This window comes from Macrobrachium nipponense, chromosome 24 (assembly GCF_015104395.2).
Source record: "Macrobrachium nipponense isolate FS-2020 chromosome 24, ASM1510439v2, whole genome shotgun sequence".
NCBI lineage: Eukaryota > Metazoa > Arthropoda > Malacostraca > Decapoda > Palaemonidae > Macrobrachium > Macrobrachium nipponense.
The window spans coordinates 50,277,136-50,299,566 of NC_061091.1; the positions used below are offsets into that span (position 1 = coordinate 50,277,136).

A 22,431-nucleotide genomic window follows, 5' to 3' on the forward strand; every position below is an offset into this window, starting at 1 on the left:
CCATGTTGCAGACAGTTTCTTGGCTGGACTCTGGTCTGTGGTGATTGCCAAGATAGCTTCTGAAAGGTCCCCTGAAGGGTTGGTGAGAACCACCTCGCTTGCCAGTCTATTGCAGTCCGGGGGCAAGGCGTTTTCATATTTGGCTCATCTCATGGAGAGATCGCTCGACACAGAGTCTCTGCTGGCATTGAGAAACGGAGATATGTTGGAGTCCCAATTTTTGTTTCCTTGGACAGAACTCGAGAATGCGATATACCGGCGCCGGGCTGACCCCAAGGACCGACTGGTGCACCAGGCCATGTCTAAGTCAGAGTCTCGCCCTCGGAGACGTCCGGATCCTCCTCCTCCTCCCCCGGTCCAGCAGCAGTCGAGGAGATCGTCGCCTGGTAGGCCATTGAGGACCTTGAGTTCGGCAGGTCCTTCCCATTCGACACAGCCTAAGTCTCAAGATCAATGCCCCTTCGCTCTCGTTCCTTTAAACCAAGAAGGGGCCCAAGGGGCAGAGGTCAAGGGGGCCGTCGGTAGGTTAGACGCCTCTCCCTCTCCTGCGCCACGGGTGGAGGGGTGCCTGGCTGGCCATTGGGCCAAGTGGCAGAGTTATGGGGCAGAGAAGTGGGTGGTAGATGTCCTTCGGGTGGGATACCTGCTACCATTCGACTTCTCTCCTCCTCTGTCGGACAAGCCGCAGCTCAGGAAGGCATATCCTCCAGATTCTCTGAAGTTCTTGGCTCTTCGGGAGGAAGTGCAGAAAATGCTGGACAAGGATGCGAAAGAGGAAGTAGTGCGTCCGTCCCCGGGGTTTTACAGTCACATCTTCTTGGTGCCAAAGGCGTCGGGAGGATGGAGGCCTGTGATCGACTTATCCACCTTGAATCACTTCATCATGAAGACACGGTTCAAGATGGAGACCCCGCGCTCGGTGTTGGCAGCCATGAGGGAAGGCGACTTCATGCTGTCGATAGACTTAAGGGATGCATACTTCCAAATCCCTGTTCATCCCACGTCCAGGAAGTTCCTTCGCTTCTCTCTTGCGGACAAAATCTTCAAGTTCAAAGTCTTGTGCTTCGGGCTGACGACAGCCCCTCAAGTATTCACAAGGGTCTTCTCTCTCGTGTCAAGTTGAGCCCATGCTCAGGGGATCTGTTTGCTGAGGTACCTCGATGACTGGTTAATCTTGGCAGTTTCCAGGGAGAAGCTGCTGCAGGACAGGGATCGTCTACTTTGGTTCTGTCTGGACCTGGGCATATTAGTCAACCAGGAAAAGTCGAATCTCGTACCCACTCAAAGGATTCTCTACCTGGTCATGGTCATCGATACAACAGTGGCAAAAGTTTTCCCGTCGGATCAGAGATGGGAGAAGTTGCAGGCTGTAGCGCGCAACTTCCGGTCGAAGTCACATCAGTCAGCTCGTCAGTGGCAGGTTCTTCTGGGAGTGTTGTCTTCCCTGGAGAAGCTGGTCCCTCATGGCCGTCTTCATCTTCGGTCTCTGCAATTGGCACTGGGAGAATTCTGGTCTCCGGCGGTGGACTCTCCCCTGTTTATGATTCCTCTGTCTTTGGAAGTGAGAGAGGACCTTCGTTGGTGGTTGGACGACCAGAATCTGTTGAAGGGTGTCCCTCTGCGTTCTCTCCCACCGGACTTCCTTCTGTTCTCGGACGCCTGCCTCTCAGGTTGGGGCGTGCACTTAGGCGGCCTCATCGCTTCAGGCGTTTGGAGTTTGGAGGACAAGCAGTAATATATCAACATCTTGGAGTTGAAGGCGGCTTTCCTGGGTCTGAAGGAGTTTTGGGGGAAGGTGGAGGGTCATTCTGTCGTTCTCATGTCGGACAACACCACGGTGGTAGCTTATGTGAACAAACAGGGAGGCCTGGTTTCTCAGCAACTTCACGCCTTGACCGTCGAGCTTCACCAGTGGGCAATCAGCAATTCGGTAGAAGCTCTCAGCCAGGTGTGTCCCAGGGAAACTGAACGTGGTCGCAGACAAACTCAGTCGCTGGGATCAAATCCTAAGCACAGAGTGGTCCCTTCATCAAGTGGTGGCTGACAAGCTTTTCCAGATTTGGGGGAGACCCATGCTGGACCTTTTTGCGACACGCTACAACAGGAAGCTGGAGGTGTTCTGTTCAGTGGTTACAGATCCCTTAGCATTGGCAGAAGACGCATTCCAACATTCCTGGGACAACCTGGAGGTGTATGCCTTCCCTCCGTTTTGTTTGATCCGTCGGGCTCTGAACAGGCTGATGAGTTCAGAGGGTCTCAGGATGACTTTGGTAGCCCCTCTGTGGCCTCAGGCAGAATGGTTTCCAGATCTGCTGTCGTTGTCAGAGATTCCGAGGGAGATTCCCCCTTGGCGGCATCTTCTGTGTCATCCCCACGCGGAAAGGTTCCACCAGTCAGTAGAATCCCTGTCTCTTCACGGTTGGAGGCTATCAAGTATCTCCTCCGAGCGAGAGGCTTTTCTCAGAGAACACCTGGGCACATGTCCAGCAGTCTTAGGAAGTCAACCTCCACAGTTTACCAAGGCAAATGGGCGATCTACTGTGATTGGTGTCGTAACCGGAGTTTTCTCCACTCGCGACCTCTATTCAGCAAATAGCAGACTTTTTAACCTTCCTCAGAGACGAGAAACATTTGTCCGTTTCTGCTATTAGGGGCTACAGGGCGGCACTGAGTTTGGTGTTATGCCTTAAGGGTATCGACATCTCCTCTTCCTGGGAACTTTCCCAACTAGTTAAGGGGTTTGAGCAGTCGAGTTCTCCTAGAGAGCTCAAGCCTCCAACATGGGGTATTTCCTTGGTGCTTAAGAGCTTAACTAAGAGTCCATATGAGCCCTTGCATCGCTCGTCTGACAGGAACCTGACGCTCAAGACAGTTTTCCTTTTGGCTTTGGCATCTTCCAAGAGGGTAGGAGAGCTCCACGGTCTGAGTTATGAGGTGAAGCACACCAGGGGTTGGAAGTCGGTGTCCTTTGAATTTGTCCCGGAATTTGTGGCCAAGACCCAAAATCCCTCGTTATATGATGACAGGTTCACTTCGTTTTCCATTCCATCACTGACTGACTTTGTGGGTGGTGATGCTCAAGAGCTTTTGTTGTCCCCTGTCCAGGCCCTGCATTGCTATCTTAAAAGGACTCAGCACCTTAGACCAGGCTGCCGCAGACTTATTGTTAGCACGGGCCGTACAAAGAAAGAGGTGTCTAAGAATACTATCTCTTTTTGGATACGGGAAGCCATCAGACAGGCATACTTGACTCTTCATGATTCCACCACCACGTCTGTGCAGGCTAGAGCAGATGACGTTAGGGGTATTGGTCCCTTTCTGGGTTTCAAAAAGAACTTGGCTGTTCATAGAGTGCTGAGCGCTGGTACTTGGTTACGCCAGTCCATGTTAACCTCCTTCTATCTTAAGGATGTTGCCCACAGATCTGTGGACACATTTTCCCTTTCTTGCTGGTTGTTTTTCCACCCAATGAAGGAAAAGCCAGAGCTGATGCAAGGGACATGGCCATTCTTGTGGGCCCTTTATGGACATATCCTAGAATGACAGACTCTTACTAGGGCTTCTCCTTGTAGCAAAAGTGTTGTTGGGGAATTACCGCCATGGACTAAGTTTGGGAAAAGGCGGAAGAAGGACAAGAAACATTTGCTGGCATCATGTGGGGCAGAATACACCCTATGATAAGTCAAGTTCCTTTCTATTACTTTCTTCCATTCGTATCCAACTGCTTACTATTGCTGTCCCTTCTAGTAGAGATAGTTCTAGGACTATTAGATGTGCACCTGCCTTTTTGTCTGATTATGAAACCCAGGGTACTTGTAAGAACTCGTCATTGGCATATCTGCATAAGATACAGCTTATACTGAATACTGAATATTCCAGGTAGTCCATCTCTTGCAGCAATCCTTTATTACCTGGTGGGAGAGAGGGATCTCACACCTTACCTTCTTCACATTTGGTTTTGGCAAAGGTTGTGTCTGCAACTTACCTGCCTTTTTTGTTTGCTGCAGAGATGTGCAGTAATGCTTCCTGTGACAAATATTCTGATAGTGTTACTTCCACCTTAGGTTTCTTCATTGACCAGCCCTTTGGTAGTAAGGCAAGTAGGGCCAATGAGTGAAAAGGAAGGTGAGAAGTGTGCTCGGAGCTATCTTTGTTGTTTGGGAATGACATAAATAGTGTAGAACAAGAAGAGGACCTTGGTGTCATTATTACCAAAGACTTAAAATCCACAAAAGTGCATAAAAGCTGAAAAGAAGTCCCAGAAACTAGTGGGATACATAAAGAGGCAGTTCAAATACAGAAACAAGGAAACAGTGCTGCAGCTCTACACATCAATAGTTAGAACTCATCTTGAATATGCAGTACGGTTTTGGTCACCAACACTGAGAAAGGACATAAATAGATAGAAGGGGTACAAGCAAGAGCCACAAAGGTAATTCCATCCATCAAACAGATAGGTTACCAAAGATAACTAGAGAGCCTGAACATGTATGGCTTAGAAACAAGACGATTGCAAGGACAGCTAATAGAAACATTCAAAATACTGAAAGGCATAACAAATGTAGACAGAAACCTGTTTACATCAAATGAAAAGCAGACAAGAAATAGGAAATGTGACAAAAAATAAACTACCTCCAGAATTGTAAACAGCAACAGTGTGGAAGAGTTTAAAAGAAAGCTAGACAAAATCATTAGGACAATGAATGAACAGTTAGACCTGCTCCAAGATATATGTGAGCATATGATGTCTTCTTAGATGGACTAATAAATCTTTGAGACATCCTAATCCTTGTAACTCCTCTTCCTTGTCAGACTTGTCAACCTCCTCCTAGTCCCTGGAGAGTGACCTTGGTTTCATACCTGCCAACAATCTTGACCTGCCAGTTAGAGTGTTCCATCAAGCAAAAGGAGGACGCATAGGTCACTCTACCACGGTTGCATACATCAGCCAACTTTGTCTGGAAGATTTTTAAATCCTTTGCTTCAGAGATGAACTCCTTGTAGTTAGCTCCATGGCTTCTCTCCAAACCATCTTGTGTCTTGACCTGTCTTAAACATGTTGACAGACTTTGCTGTGACATGCTTCTCATCTTGGAAAAAGGCATTGTTCAGGAGGATCCTTATGTCCGGAAGTAAGGTCCTTACCTTCCTGATACACTAGAGTGCTAACCAATGGGTAAACGTGGTCTTTCAAAGAGAGACATAATTTTTCTCTCTTCTTCAGATAGGTTTTGCATGAGTAACCTTTCGCTGAGGAACAGTTCGTTGTTGTGCTCATCACTTCCCTTTCCAAAGAGTATCATGGAGTCAGCAGTTATACTGATGATATTGGATTCCTCCCTTATCAGTTGTGCTGCATTGAAACTTAGTTTTGCATATGAGACTTACCCAGTAATTATATAGCTATTAGTTTCTAAGTTGGAAACCAATAGCTATATAATTAGTACTCAGTAAGTTTATACAGAACCGTATTTTAATTTAAAAATATAATTTTTGTATGTGAGACTTACCAAGTAATTATATAGCTATAGTTTCCATGTACAAAACTAATAGTTATATAATTAGTGGGTAAGTGTATACACAACCTTATTTTATTATAAAAATATCAATGTTTGAAGGTAGCTGCTGCTAAACCTCCAGATTCAGCAAAGCCTTTGACATCCTAGTTAATGAAGAAACCTTTTATTCAGCAACCCAGCAGCCAGACAGCTAGCACAGTCTTCCCTCTCAGTAAGGCAGGAAGTCTTCTCAGCCCTTTCATCCTCCTCCCTTGGCTGCTGCCAAGAAGGGAGGAAAAGGGCAAGAAAGGTGGTGGTCATTGAGCCCATGTGGCTGGAGTAGGGAGGAGAGCCTTGGGTTGTGTCAATTCTTTGTAATGGATTCAGGTATCTGTTCAAGGATGTTCATTCTCCTCTCTTGGATAAGCCAAACAGGTTCCACTTTTACACTCCAGATTCACAGATGTCTCTGGCCATGTCAGCAGAGGTGGAAGTGATGATGGAGAAAGGTGCCAAGAAAGTCATAAAGCACCAGTCTCTTGGGTCATACAGTCATCTCTTCCTTGTGGACACCTGTGACCAAACTGTCTCCTTTGCATGAGTATGTTGCAGACTTGGTTCAAGGTGGAAACAACATAGTCGGTTCTGGATTCCATTAGAGGGGGCTGTCATGCTTTTGAAAGTTCTGAAGAAAGCTTGCTTTCTAGTACATTCATCAGAGCTCTCAGAAGTACCTGCACTTTGTCTGCCTGCATGAAAATTATGGAGTTCATTACAGTGAAACCTGCCATATTACTAATCAATAAGTTGTGCTGAAGTGTAAATAGAGGCAAATGTATTCTTATTTAGCTACTTGCTCATGGGTTGTGAATAATTTACCTTCACGTCCCCTGTGTATTCACATAGATCTCTTGTACTTGTTTCAGATCTTTTTGTGGAGGTGAACCATTTCAACAAATAGTGAGTAAAGCACAGTGATCCTTGTGGGACATTGTATGATGTATTTCATCTTTCAAATTGTTGTTGAGTTACTAACAAATTAACATTAAACTCAAGTTGTTAATATCCTGCCATATAAACAGCACAATAGCACTTGAAGTTGATTGGGACTGTGCTGTTCACATTCAATCAGGCAATACTACGTAAATTGTTTCAACCTCATATATTTGATGTATGCATGTGTTAAGAATACTTAAAAATAGGTTGTTAGTATTTTATACATTAAAATACAAATATATTATAGGATCCCTTAAAGTTTTTGTAAAGTGTATGAAGTTTGATGAATTCTTGAAATTTGATTTTTTTTTTTATCATAAACATGGGAAACTTTTCCATTAGCCATTTACCATGCATTTTAAGGTTGTAAGTACATAATGAATGAAAATACTACTGTATGTATTAATGATCATTATTTTTGTGAGAGTCACATGATAGAAATACATACTGTAATTATATAAATTAGTGGGCACCTAGGTCTATCGTAATCCTTGTCTCATTGTTTTATAAATAAAGTTGTAGCTTTTTATAAGTTTTCCTTAATTTAGTGCAAAATACTGTTCATGGTTGTGAATCCAAAGGCATTACTGTAGATATGTGGTACAGTATAGCTAAAGGCTTACCATTAAACTTTGTTATACACTGACAGATAAGGTTGAATGATTTAACATCCTGTACTTGCCTTATTGTATGTGGATGGAATAATCCAGGCATAGTGAATGGCTTTTATTATCAGAGTGAGACATTTCAACCTTTGACATGGATGAGTCACTGTTGTGCAAATGCATGTTTATTTTTCATGATACATTAAGATCACATCTTTTGTAATTGACCTCATATGTTAGCATCTTGTTTTTAAGCATTGCTAATGCAGTGTATTGCCTAAACTAAAGCTTTGTAAGCTATAGTTCTATTCACTAAGAGTCTTTAGTGAGGTAACCATTACATTTGTCAGGCAATTGCCTTTGTGTTATGATCGGATCTAGGAACTCCTCTTATATTGGCATTTGCCACAAGTCCTTGTGACCATGTGGAGGAATTCCTAGTGAATTGTAAAGTAAAGCAAATATGGGATAAATGTACTTTATGAGGTTGATGGTGTTCCTTTAATACCCAGTGTTATTCTACTCACAGAAATGTGAGTAGATAAGGAACAGAAAGGGGTTTAGGTAAATGCAATTGATTCCATATTTATATTGCCTGACTTTCAGACATATGTAAGACACCCAGACAAAACCATGGAAGGTAGTCGACGCAAGAGTCACTCCAGTGGAGCTAAAGGTAGGTATAGACATACTTTTTATTCTGAGTGACGTATGACCAAATAAAGTACATTATATTTTCTCCTCAGTCAAATACTTTATTTCTTTTTATAGAAAACACCCTGACAAGATTGCTATGTTTAATCATGCTTGTTTATTTCTTATATCAAGCAATGTTTTGACTTACAATAAGTAGTATCTGTTACACAAACAATTAAGACAGACTATCTTTTTAGTGAAATCTCTTGCTCTCTTTAAAAAAATTTTTTTTTTTTTTGACTGCATATGAAGACTTCAAAATGTGTGTCTAGGCAGGAGCACAGCTCATAGTGTATAATGGAAGATAAGTATGTATATGAATTCATAAGTAATAAAGGTTGTCAAGCTTCAGGTGAACAGTAGATTAGTCAATCCATAGTACTATACTGAGCTCATTCATTTCCTTTCATCCTCCTGTTATATGATTATCTCAGTTACTAGTGAGGAGTGCGGTGTTAGCGTTGGTGATCGTGTAGTATGGTTAAGTGAAGAATACCCAGAACTTGGTTTCGTACGCTGGACTGGAAAACTCTCAGGCCCTGGGGATCCTCCAGGCTGGATGGTTGGCGTTGAATTTGTGAGTTTAAAGACTTTTACCATTATTTATAGTCAATTTTCCACAAATGTTATTAATTGAATATAAAAAAATTCAGGTATAATTTAAATTGAGTATTTTATATGGTTTAGTCGCTGACACTCATTAGTTTTAGTTTCTTTATAGAAACTGTATACTGTGCTGTAGTTGAAAAAAGTTTTGAATAGCATAAAAGTATTTTGCAGTTCATAATAACTTTTAACACTTGGCTCAGTAGCTTCTGAATTTGTAGGTAACTAATATGAAAATTTAAACCTTCTGTAGTCTGAGGCTTTAATTTGCATTTTAGAATACATTAGAATTATATTTCTATCATAAGTTTTACACATTTTTTTGAAAATTTGTTGCACACACTTTGAGGATACAGTAATTAGGTTAAACATTGCTCAATCCATTAACCTTTTCCATGGAAATGGATATGAAACATAACAGAATTTCTAATCAGTGCCTAGAAAATTTAGGGAAATGTATGACTGTATTGGATTTATTATTTTTGATTACATATTGATCAGAAACATTATTCATGTAGAATTGATACATATTGATCAGAAACATTATTCATGTAGAATTGATACATATTGATCAGAAACATTATTCATGTAGAATTGATACATATTGATCAGAAACATTGTTCATGTAGAATTGATACTATTGATCAGAAACATTATTCATGTAGAATTGATAAACATATCTGAATTTTGACTGAAGTGCCATGTGCAGTAGATGCTTTTGACTGAAGTGCCATGTGCAGTAAAGTGCCATATGCAGTAGATGCTACCATTGTTGATATGTAGTTCTGTTGGGAAATGACTGATGTAGTCAACAACAAGCCCCCACCCCTAATAAGGAGTACCTTGTGTAATGTATTGTATAGAATACTAAAGGTTTGTTACAGTGTCCCTTTGATGCTCAGCTGTATTGCTTTCCTTTTATTTTCATCCTTTCATTTTGGACTCTTCCTACCTGGCTATCACGTTTTACATTACTCCACTTTAGTTTTCATTCCTCATTTAAGAGAAAGAAATGGCACAGTCAGCCTGTGATAATATAGAAATGTAACTCAGTGCTGCGGGTACCTTATTTTAAAGTAAAAAATTATGGTTCCGACTACAGTAGTGCCATTAAATTTGGTATCCCTTGTGTATTCTTCCCTTCTGTTTTGTTTTTTCATGTCTAAGCTAGATAAGGGCATTGAATTGCCTGTCCTTTTATCTTTTGCAAGGGAAAAATAAATAAATAAGTACATAGCATTATTATTTATACTAGTGCCAAGTTTCCTCAGTTGTTATGTGGTACTAGACAGTCACCATTCTTCCCTGACTTTATGAAGTTTTTGAGTAGTCCATGTTATGGGAATGAACTTCACAAATCAAGTGGCATGAACATTTGTTACAGAATTTTCCATTGACATCTCTGTTGTCAGATCCATCAGCAAGGGTGTAGAAGGCGTAATTTTCATGTTTCATATAAGTAACTTACCCAGTAATTACATAGCTATAGTTTCAACTTGAATGGCAGCTTAAATTTTAAAAATCACAGTAGCGCTTCTATTGTTTTCATGTAGGTAACTAACCCCCACCCAATTTTGGGGAACAATATGAACAACAAAGCTGAAGAGCCCTGTGCATTCATTTCTGCCAGTTTACAACTGAACATCAGTTGTATGAACCAGCTTATTTTTCACTGATTATGTCAGACTCTAGTTCATGTAGTATTCGTTATTGCAGCAAAGGCCGCAAGATGAGACTAACTAAAGCCTCTTACGATTCCCAGACTAATTTTACCAATTGTAGAGGCAAGTGTGCATGAAAGATTTGAATTGTAATGAATGCTGGGACTGGGATGAGAGAAAATGAAAGGTTTTAAGATCACATTTGGATTAACTTGAAAGAGATGGACACCGGAAGGCGGCTTCTAGAGCTGAGAGTAGGGCTTTAGCTAGCATAGAGTCTATGCTAAAGCCTTTATGGGTGGTAATGTGCCTATTATATCTTCTCCTGTGTCTGTCTTGTCTCCCATCACCAGTCCTCATACTGTGCCACCTATTCCTTTGCCTCTCACATATATTTCTGACCACGATCCCATTGGCAGTCTTGAAGTGTGTGTGGACAAAGTGCCTGGTGACACTAGTAGTGTTAGTGGAGGAGGTGGCTACTATAGTAGAATCACATCAGCCGTGCATCTGATATCTAGGCCTGTCCCTTACAACGCTCCTGATTGGCTGTTGATAAGCCAATCACCAGGCTGGAAACTCTCAGTCTCGTTCGAGAGACAGAGGCAGGATGTATGTTCCGACCTCCTTTCAAAATTTATAACTTTCATTACCCCTCAGTTTTACCTGCACGAAAGGAGTGTTTCCGATGATTTAAGGATTATAATGATATAAGAATTATGTACTTCAGTAAACTTAATGCGAAAATATTTATAGTGAAATAAACATGAAATTCTTAATATAAAATATATTCTTTCATTCCTTGCATGAAATCCCAGTGCATTCATCATCTTGTGTTTCATACAGTTTTGTAGCTTAAATGTAGTAGAAGACAATGCTACCAAAAAAATTATAGGTAGGGCTATCAATATGAAAATAACAAGCAACGGATTAAGAATATTAATCTCTCTCTCTTATCTTCGTGTAGTTAGGTATTGCTCACGTGATCACTCGATGACGTCATCATCATGATCACGACGCCTTGATAAAAGAAGTCTTATGGGGGGGAAAAAGAATATTAAGAATTCATTATTGTCTCTATCTTTATCACCATCACCCTTTCATATCCTATAGTGAAAATCTCTCTGTAAAAAGTCGTTACTTAGATACCTTATGGAGGAAATTCATTTATCCCATTGATTTTTCTTTCCTATAATCAGTCTTCCTATATCCCTCTCATTATATTCCTTTTTGTACATGAACTTCCCTGGCAGATATATACTTAGCTATAGTCTCCGACGTTCCGACAGAATTTCAAATCTCGCGGCACACGCGACAGGTAGGTCAGGTGGTCTACCTTACCCGCCGCTGGGTGGCGGGCGTATGAACCAATCTATCTCTCCAGTCAGATTTTTTTCTGTCGCTGAAGCGATAACAACTGTTGTCGTTTCATTCCGATATATTCTTCATTTCTCGCTTGCCTGGAGATTGATTTGGACATTTTGGTGACGTATTCGCTCTATTTTGGCTTGGCATACGCTGATTGTGGACCGTTATTGACTTTGCGCTGGATTTTCCTGTAGAATGTCTGATTTTGATTCTGTTTCCAAAACTCCGGTTTTGTTTAGAGTATGTTTGACCGATGGATGTAAGGTGAGGTTACCGAAAGCTGCGGTTGACCCTCACACTTTCTGTGTTAAATGTAGGGGGAATGAATGTTCGTTTAGTAACCCGTGTCAAGAGTGTGAGGTTTTGAACGAAGATGAATATAAGGCTCTTTCTTCTTATATTAGGAAACTTGAAAGGGATAGGGTACGTAAAGCTTCTTCAAGGAGTTCGAGCAGGTCGAGAATGAGTGAGAATGAAACTAACATTAATGTAGTTTTAGAACCTTCCTCCCAGGTCTCAGCTCCTGCTCCCCGCACCGAAGCCGTAGATTCGTCTTCGGAGGCGGCGGCCTCAAAAGCTTCCTTGTGTTCTAAGGAAGACAAGAATCTTCGTACTGATCAAGGTAAGAGTGTCAGTGATGATAAGTGCAGTGTACCCAGTGATGTGGAGGGTGCGTCTGACTGGCTCCTTAGTGCCTCCAGGCCTAGACCTCTTCCAGACTCCCAGTTCCAGTGGAGGAGGAAAGTCGAAAGCCGCAGGAGGGCTAGGGAGAGCCCCCACCGGTCAGGCGTCCCCTCGGCAGATCCTGAAGTTCGCTCCCCAGGCTGCCTTGGATCGTAAGAAGAAGAATATTCTTCGTCAGTGTTTTTCGTCATCCTCTTCTCCTTCGCCGAAGCGTGGTTGGAGCTCTAAGGAGGCGTCACGCCCGTTGAAGAGGGCTGCGGAGGCTCACTTCAGTACGTTAGCGTCCAACCCAGAAGACTTTTCTGATGTAGCTTCCTTGCAAGCAAAGAAGCCTAGGAGAGCCAGTGATCGCCCTCCTTCTCCCGCTCCTCGCGCTGAGCTTGCTTCGGAAGAAGATCCTGGGGACTCTCCTTCTCGAGTGCTAGCGGGCCTACAAGCTCAGATCACAGCCTTGGCGGACTCCTTGGCATCGAGATCGCGTAGAAGGAAGGATTTGTCTCTCCCTATCAAGAGATCGAGGCGCGTTTCGTCGGAAGAGCGCTCTCCTTGTAATCGGCGATCTCCTTCTTTTGAGGATACTTCTACACATCGTAACATTTCACGAGAGGAACACCACTCCCGCTCGGAGGTGTCGAGACGCCATCCTTCGACGGATAGGCGCTCCTTGGACTATGAAGATATTTCCCCAGATCGGATTCCTGCCTCGGGTAGACGCTCAGCCCCTTCTGTTTCTCCTTCTTCTAGAGTTCGGGCAAGAAGAGAGAGTCGCTCAGGTCATAGAAGACTTATTTCGTCGTCTCCGTCTCATCTTTCTTCTCCTCGCCTTCTCAGAGAACCTAGGGAATGCCCTTCTGAAAGTAGGCGCACTTCTCCTTCCGACTACTGTCGTCGGGCGTCGGATAACGTGACTGGTAGGCGCTCATCGTATGGAGTTCGCTCCTCCCCTGTAAGACATCAAGAGTCTAGTAGGAGCCCTGCTCCTGGTAAGCGTCCTTCTTTTAGTAGCTGTTCTCCTGGAGAAAGACGCCTTGATCCTCGTTTGCTTCGTTCTCCTAGTAGGCGCTCTTCGTTCTCGAGACTCCCTACTCCTGATCGGTCTCCTCTTGCTAGAAGTCAGGAACGCCTCAAGCGCCCTGCTTCTGTTAGGCGCTCGGAGCCTTACAGACGTTCTCCCCTTGGTAAGGACCAAGATCTCGCCGAACGCCCTGTTCCGTTTAAGCGCTCGGAGCATAGCAGCCGCTCTCCGCTTCGTAGGCATCAAGAGCCTCTCAAGCGCCCTGCTCCTGAAAGGCGCCCTATTTTTAGCAACGTTTCGCCGCTTGGTAGGCGCCAGGATTCCCCTAAGCGCCCTGTGACAGATAGGCGCTCGGCGCCTGGTAGCCGCTCTCCTCACGATCGGCGCCAGGATTTTAGTAGGCGCTCTCCCTCTCGTAGTTTCCCTAGGGATAGACGTGGTCTTTCTAGGGAAAGGAGTCCTTCCTCTTTTGCTGTTAAGAGTTTGTCTGCATTTAGGAAGGAATGCGAGTTTAGACAAGAAATTTCGGATAAGCGTCCTTCTTTTACGACTCGTCGTTCTCCTGTACGCCTCTCTACTTTGGAATCTTCTCCTCATTCAAGACGTTTGTCTCCTTCATCGCATAAGGATCCTCATCCCCGTTCTCCTCTTCAAGAAGACCAGGAAGCCTCTGAGGAAGAAACTAATACATCGGCAACAGTTTCTTCGTACAAGAAGCTCACAGAGCTTCTCCTTCAGGAGTTCGGAGAGTCTTTGAGCCCTACTGCTCCTCCTTCTCCACACTCGTTGTTCTCCACAGCGAAAGCAACGAAAGGATCTTCGTGTGTGAGAATGAAACCGACTCTTTCTATGAAGAAAGCGCTCAAGAGTTTCGGTTCATGGATGCGTACTAAAGAAGAAGCGGGGAAAACTATGTTTGCCTTCCCTCCGTCGAAGCTTTCAGGACGGACAGGATTTTGGTATGAGACAGGAGAACCCTTGGGACTGGGCCTTCCGTCTTCAGCTGACGCAGATTTTTCGGCACTAGTAGACGCCACTAGAAGATCAGCTTTGAATTCGGCCAAAACTACGTGGGCAATGAATGAAATAGATCACATTCTAAAAGGCATTTTTAGAGTCTTGGAAGTTTTCAACTTTCTCGATTGGTCCCTCGGAGTCCTAGCCAAGAAAACTCAAGGACCGGACACGTTTTCTCCGGAGGATTTGAATTGTGTCTTATCCTGTATGGATAAATCGGTGAGGGATGGGGCCAGCGAAATAGCTTCACTGTTTGGAGCAGGGGTCTTGAAGAAAAGATCAGTTTGTTCCGATACGTAATACAAACCCTCGGTCCTTTAACAATAGGAAGGTAACTAGCGGCAGCTGGGACGGTCGTAAGCTTCGAACAAGGGGAGAACGGTAGTTAACTGCTTGTCCGATCGTGCGCGCGCGCGCGCCCGAGAGGTGAAGAACCACTTTTGCTTTCGGCCGCGGGTGTGAAGGACGTGTTCGTCATCGCTCTCTGCCCGCTTCATCGTCGTATGCTTTGTTTATATTGTGTTTTCTACTAATGGTTGGTTTGACTTGAAAATGAAACTGTAAGTACACTGTTTTCATTTTCATTACTTAATTATGAATCAACATGGAGCTATCGCCGTAGAGACGGCGATTTCCGCTCTTTTCATAATTGAACCCTTGAATTATGTCTCGGTGCCGAGGGCGGGCGCAATCGCGCCAAGTCATGTATTTTGGGCGAAAGTGTGTAATTGAAAGATGTAAGTACTCTTTTTCATTATATTTTTGCCCTGTGCGTTCGTTGCCGAGAGCTTGATTGCCTCGGCAAGAGCCTCTTATTTTGTATGAATAGAATGCAATGAAAGTGGATTCGCAATGCAGTTTTCTTTTCATTTTCATTTATTAATTGCATCAAATTTAATTTTGGATCAATTTCCGCTCTTACCCGGGAATTAATCCTTACGATTTATTGCTGTGAAAGTGAAAATAGCAAGTGCAGTATTGTTCATTTTCATATATATTTATGATAGCATCATATTATTATGGATCAAGTTTCCGCTCTTACCGGGAATTGATTTTTCCCTCTTTAAGTTCTATGAAGTGAATCGCAAGTGCAGTATTCTGTTTCATTTTCATATTACTTTTCACTGCTGTGCGGGGTAGGGGAAGCGAAGGTCTGCCAGGAAGTCGTCGGAAAGCTCTCCCGCGACTCCCTTGGTATCCGATTCTTCGTCTTCTTTCCTGCCCCCCGCTCAGCTTCCTCGTATTTTGTTTTTGGGGTCTTCCTTCCGTTCGGGGTGGGGCATGTCTCCCCCCCCGTGCGTGAGGGAACCCCTCTTACTAATCTGTTTGTGCTACCGCAGGTGCTACATCCGTGGGAGACGACCTTGGACAGGTATGGACCACTGCGGCTGCAGGGCGTGCCTAGCATCCACGATCTGCTGCAAAGTCTAGCGAGGTCTGGGGCGGTGACCTTGGAGTGGTCTCCACTACAACCTTCACGGCCGCTTATGCTGCTTCCCCCCGCTGGTCTACACTCCCCATGCTGTGTCGGTGACGCCGTCTGCCGCTTCTAGGGCCGGTCGCCGCCGTACCGAGGAGGGGTATGCCGCCGCCGCCTGTGTTTTCTTCGTGTTGCCTGCCCCAGACTTCCGCTGTTCCAGCAGCCTCGCCCCTGGACCGGCCGCCAGTACCACGCTGGCTGCCGATGATTCTACGAGGCGATGGCTGGGCCTGCCGTACCTGTCGCTGATGTGGTTCCCGCTACTGGCTTGGCTGTCCCTTCTGTGTTTACCGCTGCCGCTGTTCCTGCCGCTCCTGAGCTGGTTGCTGTTCCTGTCGCTCCTGGTTCCTGCGCCTGTCCATGCTGGTCCTGCCCATGGTGTGTCTTCCCCAGTCCCAGGTCCTTCCGGACAGGTGCAGTCGGGCCGTGTTGCTTCGGCAATAGGCCCGACTCCGGCCTGGATGGAGGACCTGACGACTGTCCTGCGTGAGCTGACGAAGAAGAGGAAGGTGTCATCTTCGTCTTCGTCTGTTGCTGCCTCTTCCCCTTCGACTTCTAAGGCCCATAAGCCGAAGAAGAAGAAGGCTGCCTCCCCCCCCTAAGAAGTCTCCTTCGGGAACTTCTAAGGGCCCGTCCCACCTCGGTGGGACGGGGGGTCCTTCTGCTGGTCCTCCTGCTCCTTCGGGAGCGGGGCCCGTCTCCCCTTCCGTATGGAAGAGATAGACGGGGAACCAGATGGAGTATCGGTTAGCTCTGGTACTTCCTCGCCTGGTGCTAGCGGCGATGCCGCTACGCCAGGTTCCGGCTCGGTCTCTCGTTCGCGGGAGATCCCGAGTGTACGCTCTCCCTCGGGAGACCGTGCAGCCAAAGTTTCGGCGCCAGAGTTCGCTCGGCGCCAAGACCAAGGCACGGAGCAGAAGGCTGGCGAGAACCGCTCAGGTGACTCTCGCCAGGCCAGCGGCCGCTCTCGCAGCGACCAGCTGGTAACCGGGGTTTTGTTATTCCCCCTAAGAAGACTCCTTCGGGAACTTCGAAGGGCTCGTCACATTCCGGTGTGACGGGGGGGTTCTTCTGCTGGTCCTCCTGTTCCTTCGGGAACGGGGCCCGTCTCCCCTTCTGAGAAGAAGAAGAAGACGGGGACCAACGGGAAGGGTGTGCTGGCTACCGCTGGTACACCCTCGCCTGGTCTTGGCAGCTCTGCTGCTAAGCCAGGTACCGGCTCGGGTTCTCGTCCGCGAGAAGTTCCGAGTGTACGATCTCCTTCGGTGACCGTGCAGCCAAAGTTAAGACGCCTGAGTTCACTCAGCGTCATGACCGAGGCACGGAGCAGAAGACTGTCGAGAGCCGCTCAGGTGACTCTCGCCAGGCCAGCGGCCGCTCTCGCAGCGACCAGCCGGTACCTCGGGTGGACGTGACGGTCTCTGACCGGCCACGGTTTAAGGCTGGGAAGAGGTCCCCCAGGTCCCCTCGACCGACGGTACCAGCCTCGGCTGGTACCAGCGGTTTTGACGTGCCGCGAGGACGCTCACCGGTCTCACGGCGAAAGCGAGCTCTGCAGGTCACCTGACCGCCGCTCCCACAGGGACCGGGCGAATACGGTGACCAGCAGCAGCTCGTCTGACGCACGGGACCGGGGTCGACGTGCTCAGTCGAGCCGCTCGCCACAGGTGAGCGGCACGGCCAGGCCTGCAGATCGATCCCCACCGCGGGTTGGTGATCGGCTGCAGCCCAACCACGTACGCTGGTCCTGCCAGCGAGCGGGGGGGGGAGCGTCAGGTCTGTCTCTCCACTACCTTCAACTTCCTCGGGCTACACCAGGAAGAGCGAGGTAGCTAGGAGTGATCGTGAGAGGTGCGCCGCTCACGATCCCGTCACGACGCCGCACGTGCCACGTATGGTCTTAGAACCAACCAGGACGTACGCGCAAGTGATTGGAGGCGACCGTCAGGGGGAGAGGGGGTAGCGTCAGTTCTGTCTCTCCGATACCTTCAACTTCCTCGGCATACGCCAGGAAGAGCGAGGTATATAGGAGTGATCGTGAGAGATGCGCCGCTCACGATCCCGTCACGACGCCGCACGTGCCAGGTTGGTCTTAGGACCAACCAGGACGTACGCGCAAGTGATTGGAGGCAACCGTCAGGGATCTGTTGCTGGTCCTTCTTCTGAAGGAGGAGGGTCCTGGGAGCTGCTCTTGTTGGAGGGACTGGACGGTCCTACTCCTCAAGACGCTGTAACTTCCGAGATTCAGAGTAACTTTACCCAGGTTATTGCACTGATTCGTCAGCACAACGACCGGGGGGAAGGATCGCCGCTCCCACCAGCAGAGCCCATGTCTCTGCTCGAGTCGTTTTGGGGCCCGAGAGGGAACCCAAACCGACGGTGGGTATGCCGCGATCGGAGCTTGCCGATTCTGTCTTGAACCAGTCTCTCTCGTCTCCGGACAAGAAGGCTCTCTCAGTTCTGGCCGGTCGATCAAGCTACTTCCACCTCCTCTACTGCGACAGCGGCGTTTCTACGTGTCTTCGGACACCGTATTTAAATACTCCTTCGGTCCTCCTGAGAGGTTTCGACCTCGACGAGGACTGGAATGAGTCGGAGGACGGTATCGGCTCTCTCCTGTCAGGTGTCGATCAGCCCCACCCAGACGACGTTCACAGTGGCGGCAGACCCTTACCTACAGTGAGAGTTCGTAACCCTCCTCGGGGAAAACGTTTTCTCCTGACGATACGTTTTCCCAGACTCTGAGAGGCCATCGCCGCAAGGCGATGGCTGCTCCTACTCTTCTCCAACTGCTAGTTCCACTGGGAAGGCGAGCGAGTATCCAATTCCTCCCCCATTCCCTCTCTCCTTACGGCTACGAGGGAAAGGGGAAGGATCCTACAGAGATTGCTCTGTAGGATCCCACGTTGGGGACTGCGCTACCAGGGGGGACCTTCGGTTCCTACCTGACGTAAGCCCCGGTCGTTGAGGAGGGATCCTGCCCCATTCTCGATTTCTACGGGAATCGAGAGGACCACCAGCCGATATCGTTTGACGAATTCGGTGGGGGTTTCGCAGACTGCTTAGAATTCTACGGAATTTCTAGCGCATTCAGAGTGTTAGAGTTTCTTACGATCTCCAAACACTTAGGCGAGACCACGGTCCAAAGTGAGCGAGACGAGAATCCCCGATATGTTACACGATAATCGGGAACCTCGCCTATGCTCGAATTCCTGGAATTTCTAGCATTAGGAAGAAGACTGCTGCGTGAAAGAAGACTATCTCACAGTAGGCGACCAACCTGGAATAGAGAAGAACGGACGGGAATATCCAGTTTGGCTGGAACTATCGTCTTAGTATTCTGTTCACCATTGAAGCTTTCCTTCGAGGAAGACTTCTCCTTCACTCTCTTTAATAGAGAACGAAGGTGGTCGATCTCCAATCCTTATTTTGTTTTCTTGAAGGAAAGAATTTAGGATGGAGATCGTTGTTCAGAATCCTACAAATATACTACGTATATTAACCTCGCGACATGATTCTGCTAAGCAGTTGAATGGTCCGAGGGGTAGGCGCATATCCTGGTTATTCTACGGATTGCGACTTAAACGAAAAGTATTCTAATTGAACTGCAACCCGGGTTGCCTGCAACCTCCCAGGAGTTTCCAGTTTCAATTTTAGATACTTATGGTGTTGTCACAACAACACCATTTAAGCTTTTATATTTACCGAAATTCGTTTCGCTTAAATATAATTGCTCGAGCATATCTTTTTATGCTCGGTGGTTCTAGCCGAACGCATTCCTTCGTGGAAAGGATTACTTGGCAACTCAGGATGACGAGTCAGCGACAGCTACTGCGTATTGAATTGCCCGAGGCATTTCAGTATCAGCTGCCGCTTTGAGATAGACAGTTGTTTATGTCTTTCTCACCTGCTTTGATTGAATAACAACCGTATCTCTGCCCAACAATCACGGACTTAAGTCTCTGATTAACGGGGATTCTCGCATACATGAATGACCATCTACTGCTGAGAGACGCTAGTATTCATCGTCTTCGGTATTGCGAGAATTTTAAACAGAGATATCTATTCGACTCTCATCTTTCTGTTTACCACACGGTAAAAGAATTCTGTAATAGTCTCTTGCTGCATCGTATCCCGATAATGCGAATGATTTTTGCGGAATCTGAGTTTGTCCTCAAAATATCTTGTATTCGGAGGTGTACAATTGTTCATTGTTCACCCCGGATTAGCAGATGTATTGAAAGACATCGCCTACTCCCACACCTGCCAGCTCTACTTCCAAACGTTCAGCCCATGAGAAGCAGTTCTTCAAGCGGCTCTCCCCTGTGTTTCATTACTGAAGAACGCCCCGCTTTCATTGCACAACGGACAGCAATGAAATGGCGGTTAGCGTTTTCAGTCATTTGTAAGCACAGGTTTAGAATCTTGAGATTCCTTCTCTCGATTCAGCTGGAAGACGTAGGTTGCATTCATTGCCTACCTTCGTCTTCAACGTCACATAGTGTTGTTTCTCCTTAAGCTGAGATTCAACGTCTATGAGATTTTCTTGCCATCAGGGACCTCGGTCTTTTGAAGGCAATTGACTTTCGCCTTTTGAGCTTATGCATTAAGAGAATCATCGCCGCGCCGTCCGGCATCGGTGACTAACAAATATTTTATTTGTTTGGTCTCTCAGCATAACTCTTAAAGGGCGAAGGTCACGTGACTTACCCGGATGCTTGGACAACTTGCCTCTACTGATTCCGAACCAGTCAGTCGGCAGCTGTCAGAGCGCCCGAGTCAGTTACGAACTATGCTGTGGACTTAGTTCGGTTGTTCCAGAGCAATCATTACTTCGTCTTAATAGCTTGTCAGTATGAGTACTGTACATAACCAAAGTCGAGAAGAGGGATAGGTCATACGACTATTCCCTTCTTTTCGTCTTAGGTAACTGCATGACTTCTCTTGAGAAGTCAAGCACAAAGGGATGGGGATTTGTGACGCTCGATTTCGTACCGATCTTCGTAGCGAAGACTCAGAACCCTTCGGTAACTGACGATTGGTTCGAGTCCTTCACAATACCCTCCCTAATGGACGTCACCGCCTCCGATACGAAGGCTATGCTGCTTTGTCCTGTGAAGGTGCGACGGAGCTGTCTGAAGAAACTCGACACCCAGGATGAGTGCGGACGCCTCTTCATCATTCTCTCGCGTTCCGCAAGAACTTCTCCGTGGCGCAGGTAATGAAGGCAGGCGCCTGGTCCAACCGGACCGCATGCACCTCCTTCTACCTTCAGGATATTGCCCACAGTTCCTTGGATCTTTTTCCTTGGGAACCGTGGTGGTTGCTCAACACGTTGTGTAGTTAACCCAGACCCTCGCAGGCTGAACAGCATCGAGTCCTGGTGTGACCGTAAGAATGGATGAGGAATGAGAGTGTGACTGGCTCCTCTTCCCATCTTTTTCTTCCCTCTACCTTTGGGTAGAGGGACACGGTCGTCACCCTGCTGGGTAAGGACGAGATGCAGGTGAGCTACTCAATAGAGCACCATCCTATCCCTTTCAGTAGGGATAGGAGTAAATATCCACCACTTCCTCCAACAAGGGGGAGGAAGTGGATGCCAAATTGAGACAAACCCATCATTTTATGATTGTCTCTTGCAAACAGGAACAAGTTCTTGCTTGCTGGTACGAAGAGATACGCTTGCCTCTCTCTTAGTACTTGGCCCAGAGGTCTGACCATTGATCCTGCGGTGCACACCCCGATCAATCGGACAGAGGTTTGGATCCCTCCCTTGCTCTTACGACCAGGGAGGCACTCCAGGGTTGGACGAACACCAGTCTGTTCACCAAAAAGACTCAGATTCCTCCCACCAAGAAGTGAGTCTTCCTATTGTTAAAGGACCGAGGGTTTGTATTACGTATCGGAACAAATGACAATTTGTCGAAAATTGCATTTTTCCTAACTATACAAACCTGAGGTCCTTTACATATAGTCCCACCTCATGCCACCCCTCACTCTGCAACTTTTTGCATGGGCCTAAAGCAAAAGTGATTCTTCACCTCTCGGGCGCGCGGGCGCGCGCACGATCGGACAAGCAGTTAACTACCGTTCTCCCCTTGTTCGAAGCTTACGACCGTCCCAGCTGCCGCTAGTTACCTTCCTATTGTTAAAGGACCTCAGGTTTGTATAGTTAGGAAAAATGCAATTTTCGACAAATTGTCATATTTTGCTCATTTTTAACAAAGTCTGTCTCACATGCTCAGAGATCGTCTTTGCTTTTTGCCCCTCTCTCTACGCAGCTGTTTCCTAAACACCTGGTTCAAGACATTTCGAAGGCTCTCTCTGCCAAAGCTACGCAGGACCTTCTAGCGCAGTCTGCAAGGAAGCCGCGCCCTACCTTCCAGACTAAGACGAAGAAAGCTAAGCCGACCTCTCAGGAACCCTTTCGAGGGGCTTCTACCTCTAGATCCTCTTCGTTCAGAGGTCGGAAACCAAATAGAAGAGGGAGGACTTTTACGAAGTCAATCAAACCTCCCAAGTAAGACTCAAGTCCTTCAGACAACTGTAGGCGCCAGGCTTTTACAGTTTGCAGAAGTCTGGGCCCAGAAAGACGCAGATGCCTGGACCCTGTCAATTTTGAGGAAGGGCTATCTCATCCCGTTCTCTTCGAGGCCTCCCTTGACGAATACCCCGAGGGAGTTGACGGCCAGATACAGGGACCCCATCATGAATCAAGCCCTCCGACTAGCGGTAGATCAGATGCTGGAAAAGGAGGCGATCAAACTAGTGGCAGATCATCTTTCGGCAGGCTTTTACAACCGCC

The 22,431-nt window shown here is 46.6% G+C and overlaps 1 protein-coding gene across 4 annotated transcripts in view; it reads left to right on the forward strand.

Moving 5' to 3' along the window:
• LOC135205618 (ubiquitin carboxyl-terminal hydrolase CYLD-like) overlaps positions 1 to 22,431 on the forward strand; it is a 271,604-nt gene that overhangs the window by 26,259 nt on the left and 222,914 nt on the right. For 3 of the 4 annotated variants that reach the window (XM_064236410.1, XM_064236413.1, XM_064236411.1), the window contains exons 2-4: positions 6,425 to 6,458; positions 7,706 to 7,775; positions 8,230 to 8,372. In XM_064236410.1, coding sequence (XP_064092480.1) covers positions 7,733 to 7,775; positions 8,230 to 8,372 — 186 coding nt within the window. In that variant the 5' untranslated portion in view covers positions 6,425 to 6,458; positions 7,706 to 7,732. The remainder of the gene's footprint in view (positions 1 to 6,424; positions 6,459 to 7,705; positions 7,776 to 8,229; positions 8,373 to 22,431) is intronic. The other variant, XM_064236412.1, reaches the window with a different exon arrangement.